Source organism: Solanum verrucosum, unplaced genomic scaffold (assembly GCF_900185275.1).
Source record: "Solanum verrucosum unplaced genomic scaffold, falcon-dt-bn FXZP01000278.1, whole genome shotgun sequence".
Lineage (NCBI taxonomy): Eukaryota > Viridiplantae > Streptophyta > Magnoliopsida > Solanales > Solanaceae > Solanum > Solanum verrucosum.
In genome coordinates, this window is record NW_026020332.1 from 5555654 (window position 1) to 5569312 (window position 13659).

A 13659-nucleotide genomic window follows, 5' to 3' on the forward strand; every position below is an offset into this window, starting at 1 on the left:
GTAAGTGGAGATTTACGGATGTATTGATACATTATTGAGTTAAGATTATATGTATCTATTTTTTATCAGTATACTGATTTAAGTGTACATGTATTTGACTAAATGTATGCATGTATCTGACACATTATTGAGTTAAGATCATATGCACTATGCAAGGGCGGCTCTACAGCTTTGAAAAAAAGCAAGTGCCTTAAGCCCCAAAATTTGAGGGGACTCATTTTTTTAAAAAGTAATAGGTCATAAGTATATTTTTTTAAAAAATATTGAGTATTATTTGTAGAAAATAAAAACTTTTTATAAAAGAGCAAAGAAGTAATAGAAGTCTGACAAATTATGAATACTATCTTTCAAGAAAGATTATTTAATTGACTATAATAAACTTCATAAAAAATATATATTCAAATTTAAGGCCTCCATTCGGATTTGGCTTTAGGCCACCAATTTATTAGAGTCTCCCCTGATTATATGTATCTAGTTTTAATCAGTTTATTTGATTAAATGTATATGGATCTGACAAAATATATGCATGTATTTGGATAGGAGTTCATAAATTTGAGTTAAGAAGTTTAAACTTTGCTAAATTGCCAAAAAAAAAAAAAGGATTATGAATTTTTTTTAGAGGTATTGATATGTCCTATCCTCTAAAGTCTTTCAGCTATATTCATTGATTAGACACATTCTTTAATTAATAATGGCTTTCAGTTATATCCCCTAATTAGACATACTAATTAATTTGTATCTCGAATACATGTATTTGAATAAATATGATAAAAAAATAATATAATATTGCAAATTACTGTGAATATAAATAATTAACTCTTAAAATAATGAAATTGGGTAAATTACCCTTTAAATATTGCAAGTTGGGACGTGACAATAGATGAATAATTGTATTTTGTTAATTAAAATGATGCTAAAAGAAAACCAAGGGTATATCAAGATGGGTTATGCTTATGCATTTCACCGTTGAATCTCGTTAGACTTTTTCGTATACTATACTTCTATATACTTTGAATTCTCTTAATGAAAATTTGAATTCCATCATTAATGATTAGCAGGATCTATGATTGATGATTCTGATTGTTTTCTGGTTATTTGGGTTCTTCATAATATAATGTTTCTTCTGCCTTTGACTTTTGAACTTTGTTAATTTTAGGTTTTTTCATTAGATGAGAAGAACAACTTTTTGAATCAACAGAATGTCCTTTTCGTTCAATTTCTAAAAGTTTTTAAAGTGGATTACGTTTTAGCCACTTGCCAACAATATTAGCAATTCCCTCCCTAGAATCATTTAATTATTTTCAACAAGCACGTTGTATCTATGATTGATGATTCTGATTGTTTTCTGGTTATTTGGGTTCTTCATAATATAATGTTTCTTCTACCTTTGACTTTTGAACTTTGTTAATTTTAGGTTTTTTCATTAGATGAGAAGAACAACTTTTTGAATCAACAGAATGTCCTTTTCGTTCAATTTCTAAAAGTTTTTAAAGTGGATTACGTTTTAGCTACTTGCCAACAATATTAGCAATTCCCTCCCTAAGAATCATTTAATTATTTTCAACAAGCACGTTGTAAGACATTTAAATTAAGTAATATCAACTATGTTTACCAAATTTCAATAATTCACATGTTCAACAACTTCAAATAAAAAGATATTGTAGTTGACAAGTTGTTGTTGACACTATAAAAAAATTTCCAAAAATAAGTATATGGAAATAAGTATTCCCTTTAAACATTGCAAATTGTGAGACTTATAAACATCCAAAATAAGGGTGACAACTTATATAAAGACCCTTTTTTATCATGAATTATTCACTCTTTTTAGAAAAAAAAAATCACTTAATTTATTTGGCTATGAAAATTTAAAATACTACTTATAGTTATATTTGAAATTTGAAAAACAAACTCAAAACTTGTTTGCCCTCACTTCTTTCAATTTACTTTTTGACAATTATTTATTTTCACATTTTTGCCCCATTTAATTCTTTAGTTAGCTAGAAATCAAAATGTTTCAATTTCTACGTATTCTTTCTCTTTACAAATTAAAAATAAGATCTCTACCATTTTACTCTTATTTCATATTACTGATATTTTATTTGAGAGATTCAATTTTTTAGTCTTTTATAAATTTATTTTAAATTTGATTATTTATTTTTTTACAATAGATTAAGAAATATTCATTTTTATACTTAAGAAAATAAAAAAGGTCCTTAATTCGTTCAGATAATTTTAGAGACCTCTTTTTCAGATTTCTCTCTATAACACTCACATTTCTTGTAGTTTATAGTACACTTACATTCCTTTTTCTTTTTTTTTTTGTAATCATTCTTTAAATTTATTTTAAAATAAATTTAAATCAATCATGACTTTTTAAAATTTATCCTTTTTATATTAATTTTTCATATTAATGCATATTATTATTTAATAAATATTTTAAATATAAATAAACACAAATAAATTAATATTATAATATATATATATATATATATATATATATATATATATATATATATACACATGTTTTTTTTACCAAACAAAGATACATATTTCTTCAAACTGATTTATTTTAAAGTATTTATTAAATAAATCATTTTTCAATAATATGGAAAAAAAATTAATATAAAGAGGGACATATTGTCAAATCATAATTTATTTATATTTATTTAAATAAATTTAATGAAGTGAAATAGTAACAAAATATAAAAATAAAAGAAGTAAGTGTAATGTGGTAAATCACCGACAAAACTTTGGACGGAGATTTGTGAAATTATCCTTTAATTCATGTAACAAGTTAACGGTAACAGGTAACAGAAAATAGAAAGAAAAAAAAAAGACGCACAAATGGAAGGTATCCTACTACTCGCACAAGAAAATCATACTAATTCAAACATTTTTTCTTTCAATTAACTCATGAATAAGCTCATTCAACGTTTGTCAGTTGCCACGATAATCCACCTTTTTTTACTGCATTAATGGCTGCCTCTCCAATCTCCTTCACTTTCTTCCTTGCCTCTTTACCTTTCTCTCCTTCCATCAACTCCCTTATCGGCTTTTCCAGACCTTCCCACTTCACAAACCCATCTCACGTCTCGACTCTTAGTCCAATCTTGATTTCCTCCACCACCATCCTCGCATTCAGGTGTTGATCAGCCATCATTGGCCATGCCAGTATAGGTACCTTCGCGCATATGCTCTCCACCACTGAATTCCAATCGCAGTGGCTTAGAAAACCTTCAACGCTCCCGTGGCTCAAGATTTCTCTCTGATCAACCCACTCTGTTACCATCAGTCCCCTGTTTTTTACTCTGTGTTCAAACCAGACGCACCAGATTCACTCTAAAACAGCACTAGAATCACACCAAAAACAACATGAGGAAAGGACCAAAATTGCAGCTAAAAAGCATCGAAACAGCTCCAAAATTGCACCTTAACTACACTATGAGTTGATTCTCTGATGCACCTTAACAACATAGTTGCTTTCAAAAATTGTTCACGTTTTTTTATGTAATTCTGAATATATATATTATTTGATTTGGAGAAGAAACGGAAGAGACAAATCAGAAGTCTGATTCAATAAGGAATGTGAAGGAACAAGCAAAACTGAATTTTGGGGAAACTTTCTCAGGTGCATTGTTAAAAATTAGACGAACGTTTGAGAGAGCACTAAAAGTGCACCAATTCTTAATAGTGCTCCATGTTAAAAGACAAGTATTACTTTTAAGTCCATTGAGCTCGTCAAAGCTGTTCACAATTAGTCAACCGGTGGGGAAATTCCTATTTCAAGTGCCTAATTGAACAATACATGTTAAAATATCAACTCTGAATCGTAAGAATAATGTGCCTATTTTTCAAGTGGAAGGAGCTACAGACTACATGTTTTTTACATGCACATAAAACCAGATGATGATAATAACATATAGTATTACAAATTTCAAACCACCCGTTGATCGAGAGGTATTTAAGAACAAATATATTTTTACATCAATAAACAGGAATGCAAATGTAAAGGCACACAACAATTGGGTTGATAATACTTAAATCATACTAATAATAAAAATTCAGAAGTCGAAATCGAGTTCAAATTCAAAACCACCTTCTTCTGCTTCTTCCATTTCTACTTCTTCTCCCTCCTCCGCCTCTTCCTCTTCCTCTTCCTCTCCTTCGTAGCCTTCCTCTCTGGAGTTTTTGTTATGACCATGTAACAATTTTTTGGCAATTTTCCCAACTTTTTTCACCAAATTCCTTTTCTTATGATCATCAACATCGTCCTCTTTCTTATCTACATTGCTTTCATCCTTAATCACAGGGATTTCTTGTGGCTTGTTTTGAGCTGCAGGAATATCATCATCTCCATGCTTGTGGTGTATGTGAAGCTTCTCCTCGATTTTGTGCAAAATTCTTGACATATTGCTAATCTATATGATCAAATTGTTAATGCAAAGTGGTGAAAACAGAAGTGAATATGATAATTGGATAGAAGTATGGTCTCCTATTTATTCATGTATGACCGTACGGCTTTCGCTTAATAGCTTAGTTGACATAGTCTTCGTTGCCTGCTTCAATTAGCGTGTCTGGTCATGGAAAAGGAAAAAGCAAACCATGTTCTATATATAACCTTTAAATAATTGCAAGTTGAAATTACATGAATTATTGTATATTGTTAATTAATTAATGGTCTTAAAAGAAAACCAAAGGTATACCAACATGGGTTGTGGTGCACTGGTGGGAGTGTTTCACCCTTAACCAGAGGTCTCGGGTTCGAGCCCTGGATATGGAGAAAATCCTATTGGGAGCGCCATCCCCGAATGGGCCCCTCCAGAGTGCAATCCAGATTTAGTCGGAGCTCCAATGTGGGCTCCAGACACCGGATGGGAAACAAAAAAAAATGGGTTATGCTTATGCATTTCACTGTTGTTGTTACCAGGAATTGAGTCAGATAGTTCATCCGAATCTTATTCGTCAGAAAAGTACACTATTTGTATATATTAGATATATTGAATTCTGTTGGGTTTTTTGGTGTGTTGACTTTTTTTTATATTGGTTGTTATCAGATGCTAATTAGGATTGATGTTTCTGGTTATTTTGGTTCTTTCATAGTAATATAATGTTTCTAACCTTTGACATTTGAGCTTTGTTATTTTTAGGTTATCTTTTTATTAGAAGAGAATCATAATTTGTTTAAACTAGCAGAATGTCCTTGTCGTTTCAATTTCTAGTTTTTAAAATGGACTACGTTTTAGCCACTTGTCAATTATAATACTCCCTAAGCATCATTTAATTATTTTTTACAAGCACGTTTTAAGACATTTAATTATGTAATAGCAACTACGTTTACCAAATTTCAATAATTCACATTTGAGAGTCCTGTGACCACTTCAAATAATAAAAAATAGGGAAAATTGTATATAATAGCAAATTATTAATTCAAATTAAATGCTATAAATATAGTTTGATTTAATTGTACCTCATAGCAAATTGTTGTTATTTCACCTCTCTCCTGGTGAATCTCGCTCGCCACTCTCGTTCTCTCCCTCGCCTCTCTCGTTTTTATACAAACGGAAGTGTATAAAGTGTGTTTGTGTTTGTATAAAGCGAGAGAAAATTATATATATACATATATTTTCGTTCCCCTCTATCCCCTCTCCCAGATCTCGCTCGCCACTCTCCCAATCTCGCTCTCTCACTCGCCTCTCTCACTTTATACAAAAAACGCAAATTGTATAAAATGTGTTTGTGTTTGTATAAAGCGAGAGAAAATTGTATGTATACATATATTTTCGTTCCCCTCTCTCCCCTCTCCCAGATCTCGCTCGCCACTCTCCCAGATCTCGCTCTCTCACTCGCCTCTCTCACTTTATACAAAAACGCAAATGTATAAAATGCATGAAAATTGTATATATACATATATTTTCGTTCCCCTCTCTCCCCTCTCCCAGATCTCACTCGCTCACTCGCCTCTCTCACTTTATACAATTGATCTTTTTGTATATGTATACCAAAGCAGATTATACAACTATTTTTTTGTCTATGTATAGCGAATTATACATATATATGTTTGCTATGAAGCGCAATTATGCAAACTTTGTTATAGCATACAAATATAAATTTTGTGTTTGCTATATGTGAAAGTTGCTCTAAAAAATAAGTCTTTTGTCTACAACTCTACATAAGTAAATTAAAGATTGTCCACTTGTGTTTCCTGTGAAAAGAAATAGACCAGAGTCAAGAACTACGTGTTTGACTGATTCGGGCTGCACAAAAAGATATTTAAATAAGCAACTTGTTATGTGAAATTGATAAGTGGGTCTTCTTTTAATAATAATAATAAATGTTATTGTGACATTTTAATATTAATAAAAATATATCATGTCACATAATATATCGTGTTATGTTTATTGATGGATATTATATTTGTGTTGTGGTAAAATTTGGTCATTAGTAATTAGTAACTTTTGTAACCTCTAAATCTTCATTTCATCCATTATTCTACTTATTGATTATATGAAAGACTTCTTTACGTATAAATAATGGTGCATCTTCCTTTGTGTTGGGTAGGAGATGAACTATGTTAAGCGTGAAAAAATATTATAGTATGTAGTAGTGAAAGAGAGAGTTGTGACTAAGAGAAAAATATTCTAGGTCTTCAATTATATTCACTATATAAAAGAGAGTATTTATATGTTGAAAGAATTTGTTCTGTGTTATAGAGCTTTGAACTTTTCAACTAATTCGGTGTTACTTGAGTAGTATGACGTTGTTGGGTTGTTATATCCTAGAAGGGATAACCGGACAAGTTAAGAGATACATTGTTGAATCGGTACGATGTATATTATATCGCAGTGAACTTGGATCTTCTTTAAGAAAGCAAGATATTTGTGCTTCAGTCCGAATGATAATTTATTTATTTTTTTATTCATTTTATTTTCAACTATATTTATTAGATTTGTGATATATTACACCAACAATACAGTCATAAATTTGTCTGCAGTTAGCACGATTGTGAAGGAACCGTCACATTTATGATAACTACTTTATTTAAAGATAGATTTAAAGAAGTTTTTGAATAGATAATTTAATTATACAAATATAGGTTGGGATAATTAAATTTAGAGGGTCTGCAATACATAGTTGAAATTCTGATGTTGTCCCACGGTTTGGGGTCCAAAGTTTAGAGTCCGGAGCCTAAAGGGCAAAAAAAATTGTCAAAAATTCCAAAAGGGCACATCACTTTTTATTCTAACCAAAAGGGCAAAATCGCTGCGTTGGGCAGCGATTTTCCTCTGACAAAATGACTAAATAGCAGCAATTTCGTCTAAAAAAAAAAAATTATTAAAAATCGCTGCCACAGCGATTTTGTTAAATTTTGTTTTTATTATTATTATTAAAAATCGCTGCCATTGTAAAAAAAAAAAAAAAAAATTGTTGTGGCAACGATTTTAAGTCAGAATTTTTTTTTCCTTACACATCGCTGCAGGGGCAGCGTTTTTCATGCCGAGTACTATTATTTTCATGCCTATTATTACTTATTAGTAATATAAAAATGATAAACAAGACGACAGTATACTCAATAAAATTGTTGAAGCATGAGGAAAATTGAATTATATATCATAAATAATAATAAAAGATATTAAATTTTAAAAAAAAAGTTATTTTTTTTTTAGAAAATATGCAGCGATTTTTATTTTTGTTTTGTCAGAAGCCCTTTTGGTTAATTTTTTTTTTTGATGTGCCGTTTTAGTTTTTTTAAAGAAAAAGCAGCGATCTTTAATTAAAAATAATTACAAAATGCGATTTTTAATTTAAAATTTTTTTTTTTTTTTTACAAAATCGCTGCTGTGGTAGCGATTTTTAATAAAAAATAATTTTTTATTTTTTTTTTTACAAAATCGCTGCTGTGGCAGAGATTTTTAATTTAAAATATTTTATTTTATTTTTTTTACAAAATCGCTGCTGTGACAGCGATTTTTAATTAAAAAAAATTAGACGAATCGCTGCTATTTCGTCTTTTTGTCAGAGGAAAATCGCTGCTGGCGCAGCGATTTTGCCCTTTTGGCTAGAATAAAAAGTGATGTGCCCTTTTGGAATTTTTGACAATTTTTTTTTTGCCCTTTAGGCTCCGGACTCCCAAAGTGTATTTGCTGTCGTAACAATACTACTAGAAAATTAAAATTATTCAGAATTATGATGTGACAGATTCCTTCGGTTAATTAGAAATTTTAGATTTAAACTTCTCTCCACAAATAAGCAGAATGAAGTTAGCCGTGCAGTTGGAGCATCTGGGCCAGTTTAATTTGTTTTGGGGTATAGAGGAAATATTCTTATATCAATAAACAAGAACGCAAATATAAAAGGCACACAACAATTGGGTTGATACCTAAATCATAATACGAGTAATAAAAATTCAAAAGTCGAAATCGAGTTCAAATTCAAAACCACCTTCTTCCATTTCTACTTCTTCTCCTTCCTCCACGGCCTCTTCTTCCTCCTCTCCTTCGTAACCGCCTTCCTCTCTGGAGGTTTTGTTATGACCCTGTAACAATTTTTTCGCAATTTTCCCAACTTTTTTCACCAAATGCCTTTTTTTATGATCATCAACGTCGACGTCCTTCTTATCTACATTGCTTTCCTCATTAATCACAGGGGTAATTTCTTGTGGCTTGTTTTGTGCTGCAGGAATATCATCATCTCCATGTTTGTGGTGTATGTGAAGCTTCTCCTCGATTTTGTGCAGGATTCTTGACATATTGCTAATCTGTATTGTATGATCAAATTGTTATTGCAGTGAAAATAGAAGTGAATATGATAATTGGACATAGAAGTATGGTCTCCTATTTATTCATGTATGACTGTACTGCATTTGTTTAATTGCGCTTAGTTGACGTAGTCTTCGTTGCCTGCTTCAAGGAATTGAAATAGCAACCATGTTCTATACCCACTTTAAATAATTGCAAGTTGCAACGTGACATTAGATCAAGTATCCTATTTTGTTTGTTAATTAATGGTGCTAAAAGAAAACCAAAGGTAATATATATATATATATATATATATATCAAGATGGGTTATGCTTATGTATTTTATATATATATATATATATCAAGATGGGTTATGCTTATGTATTTTAACCATAAAAGATTTTACTCTCTTCGTCGAATAATACTTATCAATTTTATAAAATCAATAGATAATTTTACACTTAGTTCCTCATTTATCCTTATTATTAATTATAGTTATTTCTCTATTAGTACTTTTTTTAAGACATTGTATTTATTATATTAAAATGATGATATGATAAAATTATCATTTTATTTATAGTTTCTTAACAAGTGTGCAAAGTCAATAGTGGACAAGTAAAGTCGGAGAAAGTAATTTTTTTATCTAAAATTCTGGATAAATATTTAGTAAAGATTGTCTACTTGCATCTTGCACAAAGAAATGGACCACGTACAGTCAAGAACTACGGGCTGCACAAAAATATCTAAATAAGCAACTTGTTATGTGAAATTGATAAGTGCGTCTTGTTTTAATTAATATATTAAATAAATTTGTTCGTGCTTATCGTGATTGTAAAGGAACCGTCACATGTAATTTAGTAACGCCAAAGATTAAATTACTGAAATATTTTACAAAAACTAGAGATAGATTTAAAAGTCTTTCAGAAGATAATTAATTTAAACATACAAATATATAAGTTCAAACAAAAGGTGACATAATTTATTTAAATTTTAAACTCAAACTGATAGTCTATTTCACTATGCTTTCAAAATTAGTTTATTTTGAAAACTGTTTTTTTATAAATGTACTGTTCAAAAAAATTTGACTACTTTAACTTTTCTTTTTGAATTTTTTAAAAAAAAAAACAAAGAAAAGCATGTTTTTTGGGGGAAACTTACCATTTGGAAGAAGAAGTTGCAAAAATGGAAATTGAGGACAGAAAGAGAAAAGTTAAAAGCAAATGAAGAGGAAAATCTATAAAATACCTTCCGTGATAAATATGTAGTATAGTATCTTATTTGGTCGAAGAAAGGCTCTCGTTTGGTAAAGTTCAAGAGACAATATTTTTAATGTTAAAAATTCCCATAGGAATGTCAAATCAAATTTCTTCTACATCATCACTCTTACCTGATTCTTTGTAGGATTAGACTAATAATGTTGATTTTCCCAATCAAGCGCGAAAAAAAAAAAAATCAACACGATTGGAACTTCTAACCTACTCTATCTGGCTTAACAATAAAAAATAATTTTATCAAGAATGGTTAAATTTAAGCACAAAATGTTTATTTTTTAAAAAAACAGAATATTTTTCTTAGAGTGACATTTTTTGGAGTTTTCTGTTTACTTCTCAGTTCCCACCATACAAACCTTTTTTTCCTGACTCGAGGGTTATATTTTATGCTTCAAGACTCATTATTATGTATCTTGATCCATCCTTTTCGTGGTAATTGATGTAAGTGAACCCCCCCCCCCCCCCCCTTCTTAGTTGTATGACTATTCTTGTACACTGCTAGTGCATTGCTCAATAAAAAATTACAATTGGCTAATCGATCATGTGATCATGACCACATCTTGCTCCTTGAAGATCTGTCTTCTCATGATTTCCTAAGATCAATTTTTCACATTGTCGTCTGCTCAATGAATCACAAATGTTACACAAGGTTGCGGATATCATATTACACCCTCCATTCCATATTAATTTAATTTTTGAAGTGTTTCACACCATTTAAGAAAAGTAGATTAAGACATAAATTGAACATAATTTTCCATTTTTACCCTTATTAATTATTGTCAAATTTATAATTAAAATAACTAAATATTAATTAATCATTAATTCCAATACTAACTAATGAAAGGTAAAATTGGAAGAACACTCTAAAAGTAGTCATGAAAATTGAATAATTAAAAATGTCTCAAAAATTAAATTAATATGGAATGGAGGGAGTGAGTCGAAAGGACCATGCATTAAAAATAAAGGAGTAAGCCATAAGAAGTGACACAATTGGAATTAGATGATCAAATAGTAATACAATTGAAATTAGTTGATCATAAACAAACAATAAACTTAGGCTTAAATTTGGCTATCACTTGGGGTCGCTGAAGAAGCCATTGATAGATGGCATGATCTCTGGAGACCTGTTACGAACGAACTTCCTCAGAGTGTGTTCTGCATATTTCTCCCCTTCTGAAAAGTTCTCCAACACTCCTGCTGCCCTGTTTCCTTGGTCACCCTATGTTTTGCAGAACAAAAAAACATCCGTGAACTATAGAATATATAGCAATTTTCTACTTTCTACAACTCCACTACAATTGCAATAGGATCCAAAGAACAAAAGAGCATTACAAGTAGCAAGAAGATGCAGATCAGAGAAGTTGAAGGTCTAACTAACAATCTCCTTCTCTTGTTACAGCTTAGTTTAAAGAGAGAATATCTAATACAGTAATGAACTACCAAACTTAACATACAATCAGAACTAAAAGGAAAAGTCCATTAACAGTCCTCATTCACGCATTAAGGTCTCCACCAAAGAAAGATTCTCTCCATTACAAGCCTAAGAAGCTCATTAAGACAGTGTACAAATTGTTTATATCTCTTATGAACTTTAAGATTCTGTGATGGATGAGGTAATAAGCGAAAATAAAGGAATAGCATTCAATACAAAAGAGCAAACTAAGCTGTAGAAGTAACTTAAGGGATCTCAAATCCCTATCCTTCTAAGTCATGAATATAACTGTTCAGTTTTTTTGATAGATTATTAAGCAGAAAAAACCATAGTGTCCCAAAAAATTCCTCCCACCAATGGATGGCAAAGGGGCAGGCAGGGATAAACCATCTACCTGTAAAATTGCTCCTAATACAGCACCACAGGCCACACCCAGGGGCGGACCTTGAGATTGCACCCCCTCAGAAAAAAATATGTTGTATATTTAAGGTATTTTAAGGAACTTTTATGTCTATATATTGATTTTGAACCTCCTAAAGGTAAGATTAAAGGTTGGCTTAGTGGTTGAGGGGTTCAAAACTCACCTTGAGGTTCCAAGTTCAAATCTTAGGCACTACTCTTTTTATCTCGAACCTCCTTAATGGAAATCCTGGATCCGCCAATATCCACACCCCAGCCCCACATTCTCTACTACCAGTATACCACCCTGCCCTGAAGAATTCTCCCTGTTCAAAATTTTTGCCAGACTTTTGCATTCTTTTCCGTTTTTTCTTCTTGCATTTTCGTTCTCCCTTTCATAATTGAAAATCTTTACCAACTTCTGACACATGCATAATATATACATCTGAAATGGTGTAATCTATGTTGCTTGGACTCTTCAAAATGTTGTTACACTGTGTCAGATCCTCCAAAAAATGCACTACTTTGGATGGATCAGACACTCACCTATCCGTATTTTTCAAGAGGCCGAGCAACACAGGGTGTAATATAATAAATTGCACATTCAGTCTCCGTTGATTGAAATTGTGTACCAAAAAAATTCACTTTGAGTGAATTCAACCAAATTGAGTAATTACACAAGTATGAAATAAGGAAATGCAATTTGCTGGCAGAGACACATCAAACTATATATAACCTTCATGCATTGACTTTTCATTAAGAAGTTAGCAAGTCCAAATATATCATAAAATGTACAAACTAAACACTTTTAGACAATAATTTGAAGAATCTGGCAATTCATAGTATAATTTAACCTAAAACCCAACGGCAAAAACGGAGGAAGGGTTTACCTGACTTCAGGATTGATACAGACATTGCGAACCAATTGAAACCCACAAATCCCAACAGCTACTCCTACGGCTGCAAATAGTGGATACACCTATAACACCATAAAAATTGCAATATCAGTACTCCAGATCTAATCGCCGAACTAGTAAAATGCAGTATACTATTACACATACAGCCGTTGCCTCTTTGCTAGATCTATGAACCAAACAGTAAAAATAGCGAATTTCAGGACGACAAAAAAAGATAAGTTAAAGAGAGATAAACAGACCTCGGGCCTCAGCCATCGGTTAACGGTGGAGGAAGCCATGGGAAGAAGGAGCACAATCGGAAAATGAAGACTACAGAGCTCAGCTGGCGATGTTCTTCTCTGTGATTGCTACTAGTATTTATATTTCGTGTGGAATGTTCTTCTCAGCTGCAATTTGTTTTAAGTTCATTGTACGCAAACGCCCATGGTTTTCAATATTGTGCTCCAACTAGCTCTGTTTGCCTCGAAAGACGTGACTCTCTCTGTTTCAATTTACTGTTAAATTTTGGAGATTCAAATTTTAAATTAAAATAAATTCAAACATAAAAACTTTAAATATTTTATAAAATAAATTATAACAATAAAAAAAAAAAAAAAAAACTTCGGTCAAAGAAAATGAATACTTCTTTGTTGAAAGAATGTCTTCTCTTCTGTGATTTTGATAGAAAAAGAGAGGCACTCTGGTTAATTTAAATGCTAAATTTTTATATTTGCAAATATTTATTTAATTATTGGTATCTCCAGAACTTTAAAAGCATTAAAATATTGAATTGTGGAGTATTTAAGGAGTTGTTTGGTTAGAAAACTTGAGATTGTTGTGCTAAATAATACACATGGTATAATTTTTAAAAGATTATTTATTTGCAAAAATATAATCATTTTAACAAACTTTATATTGAACCTACT

At 31.0% G+C, this 13659-nt stretch overlaps 2 protein-coding genes across 2 annotated transcripts; both read right to left on the reverse strand.

Annotated features, from left to right (window-relative positions):
- Positions 1-4061: 4061 nt before the first annotated feature.
- On the reverse strand, positions 4062-4409 carry LOC125836715 (DEAD-box ATP-dependent RNA helicase 28). Its single transcript, XM_049515932.1, has one exon. The coding sequence runs from the start codon at positions 4407-4409 to the stop codon at positions 4062-4064; it is 348 nt and encodes a 115-aa protein (XP_049371889.1).
- A 6532-nt stretch (positions 4410-10941) lies between these two features.
- LOC125836698 (uncharacterized) lies at positions 10942-13218 on the reverse strand. The gene is made up of 4 exons (XM_049515911.1): positions 12994-13218; positions 12733-12816; positions 12056-12071; positions 10942-11215 (listed from the first exon to the last, which is right to left on the reverse strand). The coding sequence occupies exons 1-4, from the start codon at positions 13030-13032 to the stop codon at positions 11079-11081; spliced, it is 276 nt and encodes a 91-aa protein (XP_049371868.1). The 5' UTR covers positions 13033-13218; the 3' UTR covers positions 10942-11078.
- Between the last annotated feature and the right edge of the window lie 441 nt (positions 13219-13659).

Excerpts from the sequence above, each read along its gene's own strand:
- LOC125836715 (XM_049515932.1), bottom strand. The coding sequence starts at position 4,409 with ATGTCAAGAATTTTGCACAAAATCGAGGAGAAGCTTCACATACACCAC.
- LOC125836698 (XM_049515911.1), bottom strand. The coding sequence starts at position 13,032 with ATGGCTTCCTCCACCGTTAACCGATGGCTGAGGCCCGAG. Across the intron at positions 12,817-12,993 it reads ACCGATGGCTGAGGCCCGAG|GTGTATCCACTATTTGCAGC; the intron begins GTCTGTTTATCT and ends ATGGTGTTATAG.